This window comes from Pisolithus orientalis, assembly GCF_024613125.1.
Source record: "Pisolithus orientalis strain OTSU chromosome Unknown F5J12scaffold_4, whole genome shotgun sequence".
In the NCBI taxonomy this organism is placed as follows: domain Eukaryota; kingdom Fungi; phylum Basidiomycota; class Agaricomycetes; order Boletales; family Pisolithaceae; genus Pisolithus; species Pisolithus orientalis.
The window spans coordinates 1742149-1760558 of record NW_026260785.1 but is presented as its reverse complement, the minus strand read 5'-3'; the positions used below and the strand labels follow the sequence as shown (position 1 = coordinate 1760558).

General features: G+C 47.6%; 4 protein-coding genes across 4 annotated transcripts; 2 read left to right on the top strand and 2 right to left on the bottom strand.

Annotated features, from left to right (window-relative positions):
- The first annotated feature begins 28 nt into the window (after positions 1 to 28).
- F5J12DRAFT_961420 (uncharacterized protein) lies at positions 29 to 3055 on the top strand. Its single transcript, XM_051749944.1, has 15 exons — positions 29 to 102; positions 174 to 291; positions 358 to 488; positions 545 to 701; positions 760 to 784; positions 838 to 951; positions 1002 to 1123; positions 1156 to 1280; positions 1330 to 1497; positions 1550 to 1712; positions 1765 to 1877; positions 1922 to 1947; positions 2007 to 2116; positions 2171 to 2248; positions 2309 to 3055. Exons 1-15 carry the CDS (start codon positions 78 to 80, stop codon positions 2628 to 2630), a joined length of 1797 nt encoding a protein of 598 aa, XP_051603908.1. The 5' UTR covers positions 29 to 77; the 3' UTR covers positions 2631 to 3055.
- A 1948-nt stretch (positions 3056 to 5003) lies between these two features.
- Positions 5004 to 7988, top strand: F5J12DRAFT_398585 (heterokaryon incompatibility protein-domain-containing protein). The gene is made up of 8 exons (XM_051739233.1): positions 5004 to 5168; positions 5230 to 7072; positions 7124 to 7226; positions 7282 to 7330; positions 7387 to 7615; positions 7668 to 7703; positions 7752 to 7863; positions 7917 to 7988. Exons 2-5 carry the CDS (start codon positions 5235 to 5237, stop codon positions 7587 to 7589), a joined length of 2193 nt encoding a protein of 730 aa, XP_051603907.1. The 5' UTR covers positions 5004 to 5168; positions 5230 to 5234; the 3' UTR covers positions 7590 to 7615; positions 7668 to 7703; positions 7752 to 7863; positions 7917 to 7988.
- Positions 7989 to 8571: 583 nt separating this feature from the next.
- F5J12DRAFT_780389 (uncharacterized protein) lies at positions 8572 to 12574 on the bottom strand (the record flags this gene model as incomplete). Its single annotated transcript, XM_051742459.1, has 15 exons — positions 8572 to 8692; positions 8765 to 8841; positions 8903 to 9085; positions 9135 to 9237; positions 9290 to 9334; positions 9386 to 9447; positions 9502 to 9662; positions 9783 to 9816; positions 9838 to 9949; positions 10001 to 10133; positions 10183 to 10615; positions 10664 to 10801; positions 10856 to 11137; positions 11204 to 11775; positions 11986 to 12574. The coding sequence occupies 15 exons, from the start codon at positions 12572 to 12574 to the stop codon at positions 8572 to 8574; spliced, it is 3045 nt and encodes a 1014-aa protein (XP_051603906.1).
- Positions 12575 to 14388: 1814 nt separating this feature from the next.
- Positions 14389 to 17102, bottom strand: F5J12DRAFT_398520 (cytochrome P450). Its single transcript, XM_051739232.1, has 13 exons — positions 17035 to 17102; positions 16720 to 16980; positions 16553 to 16660; positions 16370 to 16495; positions 16155 to 16314; positions 16017 to 16100; positions 15865 to 15961; positions 15683 to 15809; positions 15538 to 15633; positions 15474 to 15485; positions 15237 to 15411; positions 14940 to 15183; positions 14389 to 14884 (listed from the first exon to the last, which is right to left on the bottom strand). Exons 2-13 carry the CDS (start codon positions 16807 to 16809, stop codon positions 14713 to 14715), a joined length of 1491 nt encoding a protein of 496 aa, XP_051603905.1. The 5' UTR covers positions 16810 to 16980; positions 17035 to 17102; the 3' UTR covers positions 14389 to 14712.
- Between the last annotated feature and the right edge of the window lie 1308 nt (positions 17103 to 18410).

The window sequence follows — 18410 nt, the reverse complement described above, 5'->3', positions numbered from 1 at the left end:
GGAAGGCAACAAGTCCACGTGTTCTACCACGGGACCCATGCGTAAGCGACGCACATAGGCTATCTCCAACTGCTACCATGGTTTTGCCTCCGCGACTGTCCTGTACGGCTTTTGAGACCTTCAGTTACGATCTCGACAAGGCTAATCTATTTACACCAAACATGTATGAGCAGACATCAGGATACGGGATGCAGAAGACATAGAATTTGTCGAGCTCGTCCTCAATGACGTTCGATACTGTATCCCCCGACGAGGAAGGGGTACTTTTGCGCAAGTTTTCCATGAACCACTGTCAGTTTCGTTTCAGCACCACATTCGTCAACGCAGTGTCTCATGTCCTTGACTTACATATGATAGGCTATTTGCAACCGAGCATCTTTCTCTCTCAGTGCACCCAAAGAAGTCGCGCTTTGGTTTTTCATCTGAAACAGCCTCCGACACCCTCACTATTAGCTCTGGCCAGGTCCTGTCCAAGCTACAGGGGAGAAGTACTTTTTCCGTACCCATTGTATGACGTTTTCGACTACTTCTGAAACATGCACAGAATTTCAGAGGAAAGGTGGCAAGGTACTCCTGACGCTCGGTGTTTTATCTGTAACACTAGGAGTCCTCTTCCAAACCATATCCACCCCGCGTAATCAAGGGATTCTAAACACAACCACTGAGGAATTCATCAAGGAAAATATCAGACAGAGTCCTTGGTGAGTGTCGAATTCCAACTTTGAACTTACATGTGATTATCTCACCTATGTGCTACAGTTTTCGAGCTTTGATAATCGGAAAGGTAACTTAAACTCATGTGTCACCCAGGTGGATTTCAGCAACGATATTTTGCAGTTTGGTGTTGGGAAATCTTCTTTGATCAGTCGAATCTTTGGTGTGGAAGCTGCAGTTGAGTTATCAAAAATTGGCATCCTGTCTGTCGTTGAAGAGCAGCATAGTACCTCAGAAGTGATCAACCGGGGCAAGGAGATATCGAGGAAGAACTCAGTTCTCCACAGAACGAGCGATTCATCTTGCACAGTTGTGAACTGCGTGAAGGTAACGACTATGATACCGTGAAGGCGTTCATTGCGAACAGGAAGAGGATGTCACATATTAAAGACCAACTTCATGCAGTCTGGTAAGTTTCCCTGAAACTGCTGCGTTAAAAAGTTTGTGTGAGCGGGCCGGTGTGATAGGTTGTGTGTCCAAGTACCCATTACAGGAAAATGGTGAACCTATATTTGAAGAGGGAGCAGAAGTATTCTTGGACGATGCGAAGGCGGTCCTCGGGAACAGTGAGCAAGTATCCCCCTGTTGTGTTTCCAGTGTAATGACTGCCGTCAGCCCCTACGATAGTCATATTCACAAAATATGACAGGCTAGTAGGTTATATGCAGAGAAGTCATGACGGGGACTCTGAAGCAGAAGCAAAACTATACCTGCAAAGGTATTGCATCCAGCCAATTCAGGACTTCATGGGAGGCATGAACATTTCATATGTTGCAGTCAGTTGTGGGTGTTGTTCATTAAGACCCTTTCTAATATTCATCCTGAATACCATTAGCGCAACCCGCTCACGAGCAAGGGCATGAAGAACTGATAAGCCTCACTTATGACAAAATATCTGAGAGCTTCACGCCTCAGCTAAATACACTGTCACCGGTACTTCTGGCAGCCGCCATGGCACAAAGAATGGTGCCTAGCTTGAAGGCAAAGTTTTCGGTCCGGTAAGTCTCATTCGTTGCAGTTGTGTCATGTTCTGAATTGTGTTACGTGCAGCATCGGAAATCAGAGTCAGTCCTTGGCCATGAAGCGATATATTAGAGAACTCACACTCCCTGAAAAGGATGCCGGAGGGTATTGGCTGTCTGTACTAGTCTCCGGAATGACGGGTTGTCGGACTGTCTTCGTGACATACACACTGACATTGTATCAGTGTGGAATTTCTGTGATCCTTCTCGAGTGAGCACTGCAACGTTACCGGTCAGCATCACTACCATGAACTGACGTCTCCCTTACAGTATTTGTACAGCAATGAATTTCGAGAATCCATGACGAAAATGGTTTGGAATGTTAGTGCAGCGCCAGAGTCAATCCTAAACACCATTTACGCAGCAGCTGATTTAGCCCGGTAAGTGCTGCCGTGCAAGCTCTTGAGTGACACATTCAATGAAAGTCGCTGTAGCACAAGCAATCTCGTCTCTTTTATTACTCTGCTGCCTTTAACCCTGCCATTAGTCCTCATAAAATTATACATGCGACTGTACGTAGTAATTTGCGATGTTCCGCCTTCAGAAATGTCAAATGACTCTCACCTTTTCAGGCAATATGCTGCTCGCCAATTTGTGGCTTATATTGTGGATTTGACAAACGTTCTGGAGATATTGTTTGCATTGACGACCAACATGAAGGGAAAGAAGCTTACTCGCACTGCAATTAGGCTTGCTTTCACAGTTTACTCTGCATCGGAACGGATGCAGGTCGTTCACAGGATTATTAGGGATTTCGGACATCAGATTAGAGATCGTGATGTGATACTCGAGAATATTGCATCTTTCCTCTCTTCCGATGATATGGACACCAACGTGTCCAGAGTGCTCGGGCTGGCCATGGACTCAGTTGACCTGGAGAGAGATGAAGAGTAGCATATCGACGCCAATAGCTAGCAAGCCTCTTGAGACCCCTGTTTCTGTTCGACTTTCACCTGGTCCTCTGTGCGGTTGTAGTTTATTGTCGCGTCGCTTGCCTGTCATCCCTGTCGTCGTGCCTTGTAGTTGTAGTTATACTAACCGCGTACTAGTCTTCCAGAATGGATTTTTATTGGAAAACATTTACAGTCGGCCGTCAATGCGCGACAGCTCAGAGGCTCGTGGGTGTCATCTTGACACATTCCCGCTTCGTGTTTCCGTCTTTCCCAACATCGAACCTTGCTTTGGCTTCAATGAAGTCGGCGATTGTAACTCCTTGTGGCTGCCTGTGGTATGGACATCAGAGGAGGAAGGTGCCTTACTTGATTTCTTGGCCACTCACATGATGTAGTTCTCCGCTTCGAACAGAACATCTCTCGGTTGAACATGACAAGTATCCAAGATCTCCCAGGCCTAGTCTAGCGGAGGTAGTGCACAAAAGTCATGTTGCGGTATGAGCAGCAGAAACGCTATCCTCAACAACCTTGCCAACTGTTCAGGCTCGCGAAGTTGCCAGTGTGGAATAGTTGGGAAAGTATGTAGATGACAATGACAAATTCTACGATTATCCATTTGATGGCTAGGGTTTGTTGTCAGATTAACACTGCTGGGCGCTGGCCTATCGATCACATGGCCTCGCAGGATCTGCATATTATTGTTCATACTTGTGAGGGGAGAGGAAAAGGGCCATTGCAGTTATTAACTTGTTTACGATACTATGGCCACAGATGACATCCAAGCACGCATGCAACCAACTTCTTAAGCAGCACCAATTATCTCTGGTGTGAATGCTTTCCTTGAAGCTCCAGCTTTCAAATGCACAGCTGCAAAAACTGTTAGGAACCCTGCTCTTGGAGACGTACCTACATTGCATACATCCTCCTGAAACATGAAGTGTAGAACATCCCTGAAACTCTGGTACAATGGTCGCAGAGAAAAATAATTTCAGAGTGGAAGACGAATCCCAGAAATGGGGAGGAAGCATGACTTAAAGAAGCACGCTCGTATGGAAATGGGATATATTGTTCAACAGGAAGACCAACCAATGGCACCTTGCTGTCATGTCCGCGAAACGATGGCGACACTGTTGATTATGGTGGTGATGTCATCATCTTGGAATCGTTCAGTATACGGAAGCATAAGACAAGGTGGAGATACTTTCTGCCAATCCCACATCCAGTTCTCCACCCCTTCCTTATCCGGTGGCGGTCAACTTCAAATCTGCCGAAAACTTCTTAAAATAAACACCATTGATTGCATTTGTTCCACCCCTTGGTTCGTTGGCGTCCTTCCTTTCATCACCTCTTCGTGCCAAGAGGGCTTCCCACTGAACCTTGGAAGATGCGAGAGCAGAATAGGTAGACAGTGCATGAAATGTGCATTTGTGCAATGCCCGCTTAACGAGAGAAGTGAAGGACTAACTTGTGTCAGTAAAAAGCTGAAGCAGTGGGGTATGTAGAGTGTTGTAAGTTGATGAAGGAGGGATAGACTGGAAAGTGGAGCAGGGTCAACTACAGAGTATATCCCATCTAAAAGTGACTTGTCAGCAAGGATAGAATCACAGGCGACAACGGACGTACCTCTGCTGTCCAAAGTAGATCGGCAACCCATGTAAATTTCTTGGCTCCTGTTTCGACCAAACGAGCCAGCATACAACTCGCACATCAGTAAGGACACGGCAGACAAAGGTCAGGTATACAGTATCCCAAGAGTCTGCATCCGAGGATTTGAGCGCAACAGCCGCATTCCAATGCCCAAGGGTGTCCATATGCGCCTCCACCTACCTAGGTTGAGGGCTGAAACAATGTCAGTCAAATCTTTCTAGCCATCGAAATAGAAGCACCCTCGTAGCATCAAGCCCTCCTCTGCGACGATACCTTCCTGGCTACTCGCGACTTCGTCAATCTTTGATAATGCATGGTCGATATATACTGGCCCGTTCGTGAGCTCAGTCGACAGGTAGAGTGGATGAAACCAAATGAGGGACCTCTAGTTCAACTTCTGAGTTGCGTGTACAGTGATAATATTAACTTTTCACCGAACGTGTATCGAGACCGGTTAAGACGGCTACTTGGATGAACGGGTTGCCTCTAGATTGAAGGGTAAACCTACATATCATCTATTTCGATACCTGGTGTGTTTTGTTCGAGCTGCTCCAGCTTTTGACGACATCAGGTTTCAATTTCAGCGCAGTTTTTGTGAGCGTTCGAGGCTTAGTAGCTCTATCTTGGCACTAGGAACTTGTTATGTACAGGCTTGCGAAGATTGGAACGGCACCTGACCAGAATTGGTGCCAAGTATACTTTGTATGTACATATTTACTTGGTATGTAGCGCCTAGTCTTGCGAACGTCCTCGACATGGTACGGGGAGGGCGGACAGTTCTCTACTAGGCCATTACTTTCTCTCATAGTTGTGCCATTCCGTCCACTGGTTACTTGTGTCTCCCTCATTCAGACAGCGAGTTTTCCATTAAACCAGGGGCTTCATCACTGCGGTGCGCACTAGCTGCATTATAGCTTATTGACTATTCGCTGAGACTTGCCTCGGCTGCCCAGTAAAGATGCGTTTGATCGACGTGAACGCGTTCCTGGAGAGGGAGAAGCAATTTCAAAGTTGGTTATGGGGCAAACCTAACCTTACAGTTTTTGTGGAACGTGACGACATGAACAAAGACTACTGCATATTATCACACCGCTGGGGCAACGAGGTGTGCTACCAGGAGATGGTGGAGCTCGCAAATATGGGCAATAGACGCGAAATACGAAGGCGGGACGGTTATCACAAGATCCTTAGGACCTGCGAGCAAACGAAAAATGATGGTTTTAAATGGCTGTGGGTCGACACGTGCTGTATCGACAAGCAGAGCAGCTCGGAGCTGTCCGAAACAATCAATTCTATGTACCATTGGTACAAAAACTCGGGGCGATGTTATACCTACCTTCACGATACCATCTTCTTTCCGACCAAACGTGACGACGAGAAGTTCAAAGGGTTCAATGGCTGGCCAGAGTGGTTCTCACGGGGCTGGACACTGCAAGAGTTGATCGCGCCGAAAGACCTTCAATTCTTCAACAAAGATTGGAAGTGCATCGGTGACAAACAAACCTTGGCATTCAAATTAGAGGAGATCACAAGAGTCCCGTCTAGCGTCTTAAGGGATGGTTTGTCTTCATACCGTCCCAGTGTTGCCCAAGTTATGTCATGGGCTGCCGATAGGAGGACGACACGCGTCGAGGACCGAGCATATTCATTGATGGGTCTGTTAGACGTCAACATGCCTATGTTATACGGAGAGGGAAAGAAGGCTTTTCAACGCTTACAGCTTGAGGTCATCCGCACATCGAACGACCAGACCATCTTCGCTTGGGATCCAGAGGGAAAGACGCGGCGTACCAGCAGCGTCCTCGCTGACGACCTGGGTCTCTTTAAGGATTGCCATGACGTCGTCGAGATAGAACCGAAGGAATTCAATCGCAAGATGCTCTCGGTTTGGTCTTCGTCGCTGTCAGCAGTAACCGACATGCCAGTTGCCATACCAGACGACCAAGGGCTCCATGTGTTCACCATAGCTAACGCGGGAATTCAGATGTGGCTTCCAGTTGTGCCGTATTACGGCTGTCCTTCGGTCTTCCAAGCAGCATTGGCATGCCGCAAGGGGGACAGCATGATGCCAATGACCATTGACCTGGCCTCCTTCGGATCCAACTACTACAGATACATCGGCGCAATTGGAAGGCCACAGCCACTTCCAGAGTACCAACAACTTTACCTTGCTTGTCGAGATGACGCGCGTCACGACTTTACATTTGAGGTAGATGACAGCGCGGTCTCTGGTTTCTCTCGCTGTGGTATCTTCCCTCCGATACCAGACGTGGTTTTGCCCAACTCATATTGCATAGCACTATCGACCACCAATCCACTTGCCACTGTTGTTTACGCAGACAGTAGTGCCAAAGTTTACTTTGCAATTGCATTCGGCTACTGCTTTGGCCAGGAGTGGGTGCATGTTGTATGCGAGCAACAAAATGTGCCCTCGGCAGACCATTTCGCCAAGAAGGTGGACGAACGAATGCGCAACTCAGGTGCTGCCTATGCTCAGCGCATGGCTGAGGTACACTTTGGGAAGGAAGGTGAGCCATACTACACGAAGCACGGCCATCTCCCAAAATCTATCTGGGCTGTAAATGTAGTCTATGGCGCCCGGGGCAGGTCAGGCAATTGCAAAGTAAGTATCGACGTCGTTCAATGTGCAGGCTGTTGCGGAGGAAGGCCAGGATGGACTTTGACAAATCCACATCCCGTTACCCCTGTTGCCCTGTTACATACTGCGGCCAATCTCCGAGTTTGTTGTTCACATAACATGGACACAGCAACGAGGTCGGAATTTAACAGGTTAAGGTAGGCTGATCTACGGTTCTATATATTATGATATTTCCTTGCGGATTTCAGGGATTCCTTCCATGCAATATGTCACAGATCCCCGAACGATCGGAAGGAGGTTGCGATCAAGCCTTTCATGGATGTGTTCGGCATCAGGCATCTCAAAGATCTTGTATGTATCGTTCTCCTTGACCACCGTGGCGGCTTGCTCAGTTGAAGCATGCCAGGTTGGCAACATAACTTTTTTTGAGCGCTTGGCATCATTTTCGGGAGCTGGTAAGGGTTTAATGGAACGTCCCTTACATGTGAACTTACTATGTAGTGTCAGAAAGTACCCTGGGGGCCAACAAGACGCCGGGAACACTACATAAGCCAGCTGTTCGTCAGTGAATCAGTGGCTTTGGTGGTTCGAAAAGTACATCCAATAGTGAACACCCTTGGTTTTGCGGTACGTATTCTTATCAGCTTTCAAGTCTCTGCACACCCAGTTACCCGGATGAGTAGTTTATCGAAGATATTACTTCTGCCCTCCTGAACACAAATGAATTTGTGGGATACATTGTGCGTGCTTGGTACTCTTTCGTGAGCCCTGCAGTTTACGATATTACCTCAGTCATCGAAGGGACGAATATGACAAATGGAACGATAAGTGAGCATGGTCAGTCACCGAGGTTAGTTGCTGTCTTACCCTTCAAAGTACCCGTTATATATGCAATATGGTGCAAGAAATAAACAAATTGGAAGAAGAACATCGCAAAGCGAGCGACGACGGAGAACGGCGAGCACTGGAGGAAGATATTGTGGGAAAAGTTTGTACCAATGCAATCGCACCATCACTTTCACCGACAGTGTATATGGGTAGATCTTACTGACGTGCGAGCGTGGAATCTCTTTTGAAGTCAGGCAAGCGACCGCAATGGAAAGTTTACATTATACCATTCTCGTTGATGCCATCTGATCCCCACTAGGTTGTGGAATCCCTGTTGTGTAACGACACGAAAACTACGGACAAGATAGGCTTGCAGCGCACTGGAACCGCCACACGTGTAAGTGACGATCTCCAATATGCACAGAGTTGTATACGGTTACTGAACCAATTTGACTCTTTGCCAGCACGTGCGTAAAATTGCAAAAGTCTTGCGAGATATTCTTGTCGATGTCCCAGACGATAGCCAGGCTCATTTTCGGCGGTATGTGCTATGACCTCGTGTTTTGCCATCAATATGGAAGACTGACGCGACCCCGCCCGCAACGCAGAGCCCTGGCAGATGCGAAAGCAGGAACATCGAAACACAAAATGTATCTGGATGAGGCTGGTACAAGATCTTGGCCGGACTCGGTCGGGCGGCTAAATTAGGAAGGCGATCACGAAACAACGCAACAGTACGATGCTTTGATAGTATTATAGTAATGTTAGAAAATACTATACTTGCGTGGCGTTACTATTTTTAATGAATGCTACGTACAGTTCCTGGTCGCAGTGAAATCAAGTTCTTGGTACATGAAATATTCACATATCATCCAGAGGAGCCTTGCCAATCAGATTGGATACTACCAGCCCCTCCGACTTTCCATCCAACACGAGTGGCAAGATAGAGCTTGTGCATCGATATCCTTGCTTTGGCGTTGCCCATGGGCCTGGTTAGAAAACGGACACAAGTTATTGCTTTGTAGAATGACCTCAGACTAAATCGTTCACGGCGTACACACCATCGTAGATGAAAGTGGTTATCAGGCGGTACGTCAGAAAATGCGTCCTCGAAGATTTCTCCAACGAAATGCAAACACTGGTACGGACGATGTGGGCTCAGTGGGGTTTATGGTCTATCAGGCGAAGAAAAGACTTACATTGACACGTTCTTTCCTTTCTGGCAAATTCGCCGACATGTCTGTTGTCTCATATCTCAAAATGCCATCTATAGCCTGCTTTGCATCAGGTACAATTGAAAGGACGAAGTGAGGAGGGGGGCTTTCCTGCCTGATTGTTTGCTGGATCTCCAGAGATATTCCATAATGACAAACGAGTAAGATCTGTAAAAGAATGTCACCTATGCTATTAACATCACCAACATCGTCGTACCGTGCCGACGATATCTTGTTCCAGAGCCAGTCGTTCAACGTCATCCATTGATTTATGATATTGCGTTTGCAAAGCCACCACCTCGTCCACCAGTGATTGGACGCTATGCATACTTATAGCTCTTCTCAGACAGTGTTTTCAGTATCCGTGCTCACCTGGAATCGTTAGCTTCACAACTGTTTCTTTTTTTCCCATCCGTACTGCGGCACATCAAATTGCGCAATCGGCAAATAGTAGCCCAAACCACTTACGATTTGATGTCGTCAAGCACGTCCTTTGCTCCGAGGAATGCAGTACTGATATCTGCAAGGAACTATTCAAAAGCATAAGAACATGGATTTCTAACGATAGTAGCTCGGCCATTTACCTCGACACCAAGCGTTGTCATGATTGGACATGTCACATGCATCATCTCCACCATCCTTGATGACTGGCGCATCTGGAACGCATGCGTGACCCCTTTCATCGCTCGAAGTAGCATTATCACTAGTTGCTCGACGCAGGTCTTCGGTGCACCGGGCGTGTTCCCTACAACCATATATGTCAAAGACAGACATGACTTAACAGCTCAATCCCACCCTCTGAGATTCTTGTACTACCCATACTCAAAGATGAGGCGAGCCGCTCAAAGAAAGTTATGTCGCCGACCTGGTGGTTTCTCAACCCACGTGCAGGTAGATGTCTGGACAAGACAAGTACTTACGACACATTCCAAATGCTCAACACCAAACAGATCCTTCAAGAATTTGAATGCTGGTTCCTTCGGATCCTCCTGATGACGAGGCAGGTGGCCTTGTATGATGCCGAACTGTTCTCTAAATACCGAAGGATGTAACATTAACCGCACGACTGAATGACAAACCTACCTGATTCTTCGGTATTCTTCTGCCACCTCTGCGTCTAACCCACATCTATACCAAACCCAGGGATCGGAGACAGTATATAAGGGAGTAACGGTATACAGACTATTGGAGACTTTATAAAGATCCGATGCGGTATCTGATCCAAGAAGTAAGAATCAGCGAATGGACGCTGACAGAAAACTTACAATTCTGCCAGAATTTGGGGTACGGCGGCACTGCTGAGTTGATCCGTAGTTTGAAGCCGTCGGTGGGGTAGCATGATGAACACTGCACAACCGTCGTCACTAGTGAGTAGTTCCTGATCCGAGTGGACAACTCTTTCAGTAATATAAGGATAGGTTGAGTGTTCGGGAGTGAGAGACTTCTTGGCTGACGCAGAGTTAACCCGGCATTTACCCCGTCAAAACTGGTGAGCTCGGTCGTCACATCATCACTTGTCGTGTCCCCGCTGCCTTCGTGAGGACCATGAACCGTGTGCACCACGGGCATGAGGCCTGGATCATCCGGATCTATGCCAAGCTCATGGGCGTGTGACTTTAAGTCATCGAAAATGTTGCCTTGTAATTCAAAGTGGCCCATGCCACTGGCGTCGGAGGCGATAGTGCCATAGTCGCCCAACTATATTCATTAGGCTCATGAAACTAGAGTATATGCGCTATAATTCACCTTAACCACTTGCAGAGCATGAGCGAGGTCGAACACCTTGGGCATCGAGTCCACCAGTAGTGTATGGCTGTCAAAGCGGCCACCAATCCAAGATGTCTTTTTCATGAGACAGGGCATGTGGCTATTATCTTCGATGTCCTAGATGCAGCAAATTACATGCCTCGTTCGCAACGTGAGCGGAAACGCACTCACATATACAGGCTCCCACCCGCGCGTCTTCCAATAACCTCCTGGGAGTGGGACAACATCGACTGTGACTCTGCGATCGCTCGATTCCTCCAATCCTCCACAGATAACTCGCACAGTCCAAATGGTACGAGGGAGTGGCTCGTGTTTGACATAGTAAGGCCGGCCGCTTTTACCAAAGCGTACTTCAGCCATGACACGGGCATATTCTGCGCCTGCATTCCACACTCTGCGATGCACCTTCTCTACATCAATCCCTTGTTCGTCGCATATGACGTGAACCCAGTCCTGGCCAAAGGAGCAGCCGAAAGCGATAGCGAAGGAAGCATTGAGGGTGCTGTTAGCATAGCTTACTATCGCAAGAGGACTAGTGTTTGACAGCGTGAGGGAATCCCCTACGAGTGACACCTCGCCCGGGAATACATCACGGTGAGTGAAACCATAATATGGGGCCGTCCTGTCATCGGGCTTGAATGTGATGTCCTGAAGCCTTTCGTCTCGATATGCAAGATAGAGTTGCCGGTACTGGGGAAATAATGGTAGAGGTCCAGTTGCACCGGAGTACCTATAATAGTTGGATCCGAAGCTTGCCAATCCAATAGTCATCGGTAGTGAATCACTTTCCCTACGACATGCCAATGCCGCCAGGAAGACCGACGGACAGCCATAATAGGGTAAAAGGGGAAGACGTATCTGGATCGCCCCATTGGTGACGGTGAACGTAGGAATTCCATCATCATCTTGACTGGTGACGAGTTCTTTTGCATCTGACTCCCACAAAAGTAAAAGCCCCTTGTAAAACTCCTTCGGTTCCATCTTGATGACAGTCGTGACAAGTCTCTGAAACAGCTCGGGATCGTCAGCTAACACACCATTGGACCAGCGAGCATTGCACATGTCGCGCTGTCCTTCCAAGCAAAGATGCTCTGGTCATTTGAGATCCGCATAATCTCTAGCTGTAGGCGAAGAAATGCTCCCTTTCTCCTCCCCATACAATGTCGGCATACTGACACCTAATAGACCCAACAGTGAGTATGCTCGGTCCTCGACACGTGTAGTACTCCTGTCAGCAGCCCAGGATATAACTTGAGCGACGCTAGGACGGTATGAAGATAGTCCCGTCCCTCAAAACGCACTAAGGGGACCTTCGTGATTTCCGGCCAGCTTGGGTGCCAAACTTCGCTTGTCGCCGATGCACTTCCAATCTTTGTTGAAGAACTGGAGATCCTCTGGGGCCACCAACTCCTGCAAGCGTCCAGCCCCTCGAGAACCACTCCGGCCATCCCGTTGAATCCTTCCAAACAACTCGTTATTCGGTCTGGTGGGAAAGACAGAAACATCGTGGAGGTAAGCATAGCATTGCTTCGACTTCCGGTACCACTGGAACATAGAATTTATGGCATCGGACATCTCCGGGCTGTTCAGCAAGTCGACACAGCACGTATCGACCCACAGCAATCTAAAACCCTCGTGTTTGGCTTGTTCGCAGCTCCTCAGGACCTTTCGATAACCAGCCCGGCTTCGTATTTCGTCTCTATTATCCATTCTTGTGAGTCTCCTCATCTCTTCGTAGGTTACTTCGCTATCTGTCCAGCGATGGGATAATATGCAATAGTCCACGCGAGGGACCCTATATTGCTCGAACACCTCCAGTTGAGCTTCGACTGTTCCATTTTGGATTTGCCTCTCCCTCTCCAGGAACGCATCTACGATGATCAAGCGCATCGTTCACTACGTAGGCTACGCAAGCCTAAGCTAAGAAATGTTCATGTTCGAGATCTGTAACGGTGAGACGGCTGGTACACACCACAATGCTCGTCGTCTGTGCGAATGAAAAAAGAACCGGCCACTCGAGAGAGACTCAACTTGGGAAGAAAGCAAAGCAACGATTAGCCAACGCTAAGCGCACCGGCGAAGGGGAAGCGCCCATAGCACTGTCACTCGTGTCGGTTGTGTTCCCGCAGGGTCCTGGCGCCGGTCCGAGGTAACCGACCGGTCTGGAAGGCTACCGTTCCAGCCATACTTACGTAATTAATCTGTCAACGCTACACCGTGACACAAACCAGCATGTGCTGAAAGATCAAGCAGCAATATTGTGCTTTGCAAGCTATTCTAACGTAGTAATATAGATGCAGGATTGTTTCTTATGGATACTAAAATCTCTCGCAGGAATTCCGCTCTTCTTTCCAGTAGTCATGAACTTAGCATATGAATCGGCATGTGGCTCCGTCCAAATGCACAGGATCACATATCCCCTCACATACACCTGTAGGACGGCGTCAGCAATGTCTGTACACGCAGTTTTTCATGGACGTCTTTGGACTGGTATGGCATTCGCCCAAAGGGTTTTTGGTATAATAAAGATAGGACACGAAACGCGACGTTGCGACACTACCGCTTTTCTGTGACTTGTCATTGTCAGCTTCAAAACAAGAGCACATCAACGCGTCCGTCTAGCTCATCAGTGCACTCGAACAGTTTCAGATAAACCATGTTCCTCCACTGGAACGTTCAGCCACCGAGGAAGGCGGCGGCAGTGCGCTCGACCTACTCGACTCCCTGGATGCGACCTACTCGATACGTAGGCTTGAAAGAGGTCCTGCAAGCCCGAGAGGAAGCTTCAGACCGGGTATCGGCGTCGCTTTGACAGAGGTACGTGTGTCACCGTCCGTCTATGTGGATGAGTTTTGGTACAATATCCTTACTATTACAGCTTCTCTTGAGGATAAACACCGTTACGTGCTCACAAGTCGTCTCTCTTTAAATGATTCAGCAAAAAAAGCAAGGCTGGACGTCGAGTCAAGAAGAATGCGATATTTTCTTCGCCCGAGTGTTTGGGATCACAGCCGTCGTTCGGTTAGGGCTCCTCGTTCGTCGGACACTGCTTTCTAGTTCGGTCTCATCCAATACTCGAGCGTCGGGAATAGAGAGTTATAAAGAGATGCTGAAGCAGTGAATCAAAATTAGGGAGATGAAGTTGTGGTTGAGAGAGGCTGCGTGGTGAACGGTTGGGTTGGCCACTGACGCAACGAAATACCGTGGAAAGTGAAGACAATGGTCACAATTGTCGAGTATCTTTTCTTGGAAGGGTGTTGTTTTGGTCACTGGAAAAAGGTTGCAATGACATTGAAGCCGCAACTTGCCTCACCAAATCATAATTGGGAGAGTACGCTGACACCCATGTTCGAAGGCTCTGACATCCTTTCTGTCGGGAATCTCGCTTCATTCGGGCGGATTTTGAAAGTAGGCATCAGTCCCTTGATTCCAACGCAGCCGGATTCATTAACATCGATGTCATCCTTGCAGAAGTCTATTTCAGACGAAGAAGAGGCCTCTAATCCCAAGTCGGGCTCATGGAACCTCCAAATCCATTTTGTCTGGGATATACTACTTGACCGTCTGTTTTCAGCATCGAATTCAAAACAGCCCCTGCAAGGAAATTTCCCGCATTCGTCATTGGTGACTGTTGTACGTTTCATAGTTATTGTCATTGTCTGAAATGACATTATCCTCCATGTTGCCAGCCTTGAGACGAAGTACTGGAGTTTTCACGTCGCCGAAAGGGTGCTGACACTTGACAGGGCTGATCAGCCGCCTAGTTCTTCACAAAAAACCTAACGCAGTCATCGATGAACCACCTATCTAACAACGATCGCTATCTGCACAGAACATTGCGCATATCCTACCGAAACTTGAAGTATAGAACATCTCTAAAACCCTGGTACTACAGTCTCAGAGAAAAGTAAATTCAGAGTGTAAGGCGAAGCTTGGAAACAGTGAGGGAAGCACCAAAGCGAGCTGAAATACAACAATACATATGACAACAAGCTAACCAACAATCTTTGCGCCCAGGTAAATGGCACTCAATTGACCCTTACCCGGATCATGACCTTAGCCATCGGGTTGGGCACCACAGCATCCCCCACGCGCAGGGTGCTTGGGACAGATTCATCACTTCCCCGCTTGACATCATACGACAAGACAACATGGGCTAACATAGTTTTGAGCACGGTAGCCGCAAAAAACCGACCAGGGCTACAGAGTAACATGCATGAGAAAGAGAGTCTCAACTGTCAAATTTCGTGCCCACCATGCGTGTTTTCCCAAGCCAAATGTCAACAGACCAGGAGATATAGTGACCATCTGATGCCCAGAACCTTCAGACTCTCCGTGTTGCATGTCGGCGAATCGAAATGGTTCAAACACATCTGAGTTTTCATACATTGCGCCATCGTGATGTATGGCGTACGCTGGGAAGGCTAAAAGGGTCCCTCGAGGGATGAAGGCTCCATCACTGAGCATTATGTCACTCATTGCTTGTCGCAAAGGACCCACTGGCAATTTGTGTTTGAGTTAAGCAGTTGGAATGATGGGAAAGGATACACACGAAGTGAAATGCCCCCAAAACGTAGGGTCTCCTTCAAAAAACTGTCGACTTTTCGCATCTTCGAAAGAGCCTCTTTCGTCCACCCATGCTTGCTAACAACTACTTCGACCTCATCTCGGAGTGCCTGTGCATGTCGAGGATTTGCTGCAAGATTTAAGAGCGCCTGGGAGAAAACCTGGGGGAGACGGCACACTGTCAAGTTAGTGCGCCGGTCCCGATGGTAATTTAAGGACGCACGCTTGAGGTTGTCTGTGGTGATGGAAATGATCAATAAAGAAGAACCAGAAATAAGTGAACGAACGTGAATGCCACCAAAATTAATAAGAATCATACGCTGGGTCAGTGAGGTTAACGAAGTCTCCCGCTTAGTATCCAAGCACCACTGCAAGAAATCATTCTACCAGATCTTAGCAGTATTGCAAGGTATAACGAATGCAGAAGCTCACCGGTTTATCACACCAATTGGTGCCCTCTGCTTCCATATGATGCAGGCGTTCCTTAATTACCGGACCAAGCAAAGCAACCCCCCGACTGGTCCGTCCGGAGAGATTGGTGAAAAACTTTGCTGCGATTCTATTAACTTCGATGTAAAGTAAAGCATACCGAAAGAGCACGGAGGAAAACTAACGGTAACATAAAACTAGGAAAGAACCTCAAAATTCTTGTTTCTTCCACAATTGCATGAGGAAGATTTATATTCAAATCGAGCCAGTCGGGGTCACGGCCTGTAAATAAATAGTTAATAAAACACACAGACAGTGCATCAACTCAGCGATTTACAAAGAGGGGGGCCAACAAATATCCGATTGCTTGCCCTACTCGCAATCTGGAGAGTGACATGTACTACTGAGATAGTCTTCCATTCTGTAATAGAACGACCGTTAGCAACTTGCAGTTAGATATGGTGCAGTGAATAACCGTTGTGCGTTGCGTTAAAGGATTCGTTGCATGCAGCAACAATCTCGTCCCTTAAATCTCCATATAGAACTGAAAGGTTGCGAGTAAGGGTTGATTGAACAAGGGATACATGATAGTCGTCGCTGATCTTCAAGCCGAACGTATAATCTATTTTCAACAACTGCATTGACCTGCCTTGAATTGTAACCAACTTTCGAAAAATGGGATCTACTTACGTTCTCTGCTGCCTGGCCAGCCGAAAGGAGATCCTCAGAAGCCCTTGCCACATACTCGAGGTGGTTGCGGCGCAAACAGACAATCCAATGAGTCAAGTTAGCGACCTTAAACACTCCAGACTTGTACTGTGTTATTGCAGTCAGCACCAACGTCGCGAATACCGACATTAAAAGAGTCCCCACTTTGTCGTATCCCTCTTGCACAAACCGATCATGGTCAACTTCAAGTCCCTTTCCGAACCAGTACGATGCTAATAAACTTGAGTGGCCTACGACCGGGATGTGGCCGAGCTTGTTACAGTGCACACCTTCAGCAAGGCCTGATATATAATAAGACGTGCACAACTTACGCTTGGACGCTGAAGAAAACTGAACGAACATGCTACTACCAGAGCGGCGAAGATACCACCAACGATGTAAAGCGTGAAGAGGGAATCCATGAGCTGGGCATTAACCAAGAGTTGGTTGGGCCAACAGCGTTGAAGTTATCGTATTATACCCTCCAGGTTCCAGAGAGCAAAAGCGGGTACCGGCGGTGAATATCAAAGTGGATTTCAAGTTGGGGCTGCAGCAACCATACTTGGAGCGACGGTAACCTTGCGATTATGGAACTATTGATTGGTGCAACCGAACAGTGGAGATAATCTCATAGGTCAGATACTCACCGGTAACTGTTCACTGCAATATGAATTAATATTGGAACCGCTGTATCTGATTGAAGGTTCCATTGTTGGGCAACTGACTACGACCGTTGGATTTTGGAAAGTAATACAGGACTTCACCACACGACGCTGCTGACTCGCCACCGAGTCTTATCCAATACCAGACCTAAATCTCGTTTCCGCAGTGAGTGGCATTGCAGTGAGCGCGTGGATCACTAGATTACTGCGGCATTGCTTGCTACATTCGAAGTAAATCAAGGTCAACATTTCCAAAAAGAATACGTAAATGCACGTGTATTGGACGACGGACGCCACTTGGTAGCAGTGGCTGCGAAGCTTCATTTGAGGAACCATAAGTATGGCAAATGAACCACTTGCGCATACAGTATGTCAGGTATAAACAACAGTAAACCCCTAGCCAGCGGAGATGATAGTGAGAAGGATGCGGAGATACGGGAACTGAGTGAAACTACCGTGGCTAGAGAGAGGTATCATATATCATCCACGAAATACCGTTGGGCGGTAAAGAGAAATATGTTTTTTAGACGATTGAAAGAGCGGGTCTCTCCACGCCGGGACACCTGTCCAGGGAAGATATGACATTAGGATTTGGATATCCTTACCACCAGTACTTTAGTGGAAGAATGTTTCGAGTTCTGGTACAACTGGAACATAGAAATGATGACATCGGAGGTCTCCAGGACATTCGAAATGTCGACAGATGAAATTTGCCAGGCTGGCAACATGACTTTTTTTCGAGCGCTTTGGCATTACCTTCGAGAGCCGGTAAGGAGTCTAGTGGAACAGTCCTTACAAGTGGACTCACTGCCTAGTGATACGAGTACCTAGAGCTCAACAAAACGCCGGGAACACCACATAAGCTGGTTGTTCGTTAGTGAATCAGTGGCTATGGTGGTCCGAGAAGTGCATCCAATAGTGAACACCCTCGGTTTTGGGGTACGTATTCTAATCAGCTTTCAGGTCTCTGCACACCCAGTCACCGGACGAGTAGTTCATCGAAGACATCACTTCTGCCCTCCCGAAGATAAATGATTTATGGAATACACTGCATGCTTAGTACTCGGGTTGGTTTGCAGTCTTACCCATCACAGTACCCATTATATATACAGTATGGTGCAAGATAAACACACTAGAAGAAGAATGCCACAAAACGAGTGACATGATGGAGAATGGCGAGCACTGGAAGAAGATATTGTGGGAAAGTGTGGACAAGAAACAATCGCATTATCACTTTCACTGATGGTCATGCGGGTAGATCTTGGCGTGCAAGCGTGGAATCTCCCTTGAGGTCAGGCAAGCGGCAATGATGGAGAGTTGACACTGTCATTCTCGTTGATGCCATCTGACCCTCCGGGTTG

Excerpts from the sequence above, each read along its gene's own strand:
- F5J12DRAFT_961420 (XM_051749944.1), top strand. The coding sequence starts at position 78 with ATGGTTTTGCCTCCGCGACTGTCCT. Across the intron at positions 292-357 it reads CAAGTTTTCCATGAACCACT|GCTATTTGCAACCGAGCATC; the intron begins GTCAGTTTCGTT and ends TACATATGATAG. Across the intron at positions 1,124-1,155 it reads GACCAACTTCATGCAGTCTG|TTTGTGTGAGCGGGCCGGTG; the intron begins GTAAGTTTCCCT and ends TGCGTTAAAAAG.
- F5J12DRAFT_398520 (XM_051739232.1), bottom strand. The coding sequence starts at position 16,809 with ATGGATTCCCTCTTCACGCTTTACATCGTTGGTGGTATCTTCGCCGCT. Across the intron at positions 16,496-16,552 it reads TGCAAGAGGGATACGACAAA|TACAAGTCTGGAGTGTTTAA; the intron begins GTGGGGACTCTT and ends GCAATAACACAG. Across the intron at positions 16,315-16,369 it reads CTGGCCAGGCAGCAGAGAAC|TTGTTGAAAATAGATTATAC; the intron begins GTAAGTAGATCC and ends AGGTCAATGCAG.
- F5J12DRAFT_398585 (XM_051739233.1), top strand. The coding sequence starts at position 5,235 with ATGCGTTTGATCGACGTGAACGCGTTCCTGGAGAGGGAGAAGCAATTT. Across the intron at positions 7,073-7,123 it reads TCGGAATTTAACAGGTTAAG|GGATTCCTTCCATGCAATAT; the intron begins GTAGGCTGATCT and ends TGCGGATTTCAG. Across the intron at positions 7,331-7,386 it reads GGCATCATTTTCGGGAGCTG|TACCCTGGGGGCCAACAAGA; the intron begins GTAAGGGTTTAA and ends AGTGTCAGAAAG.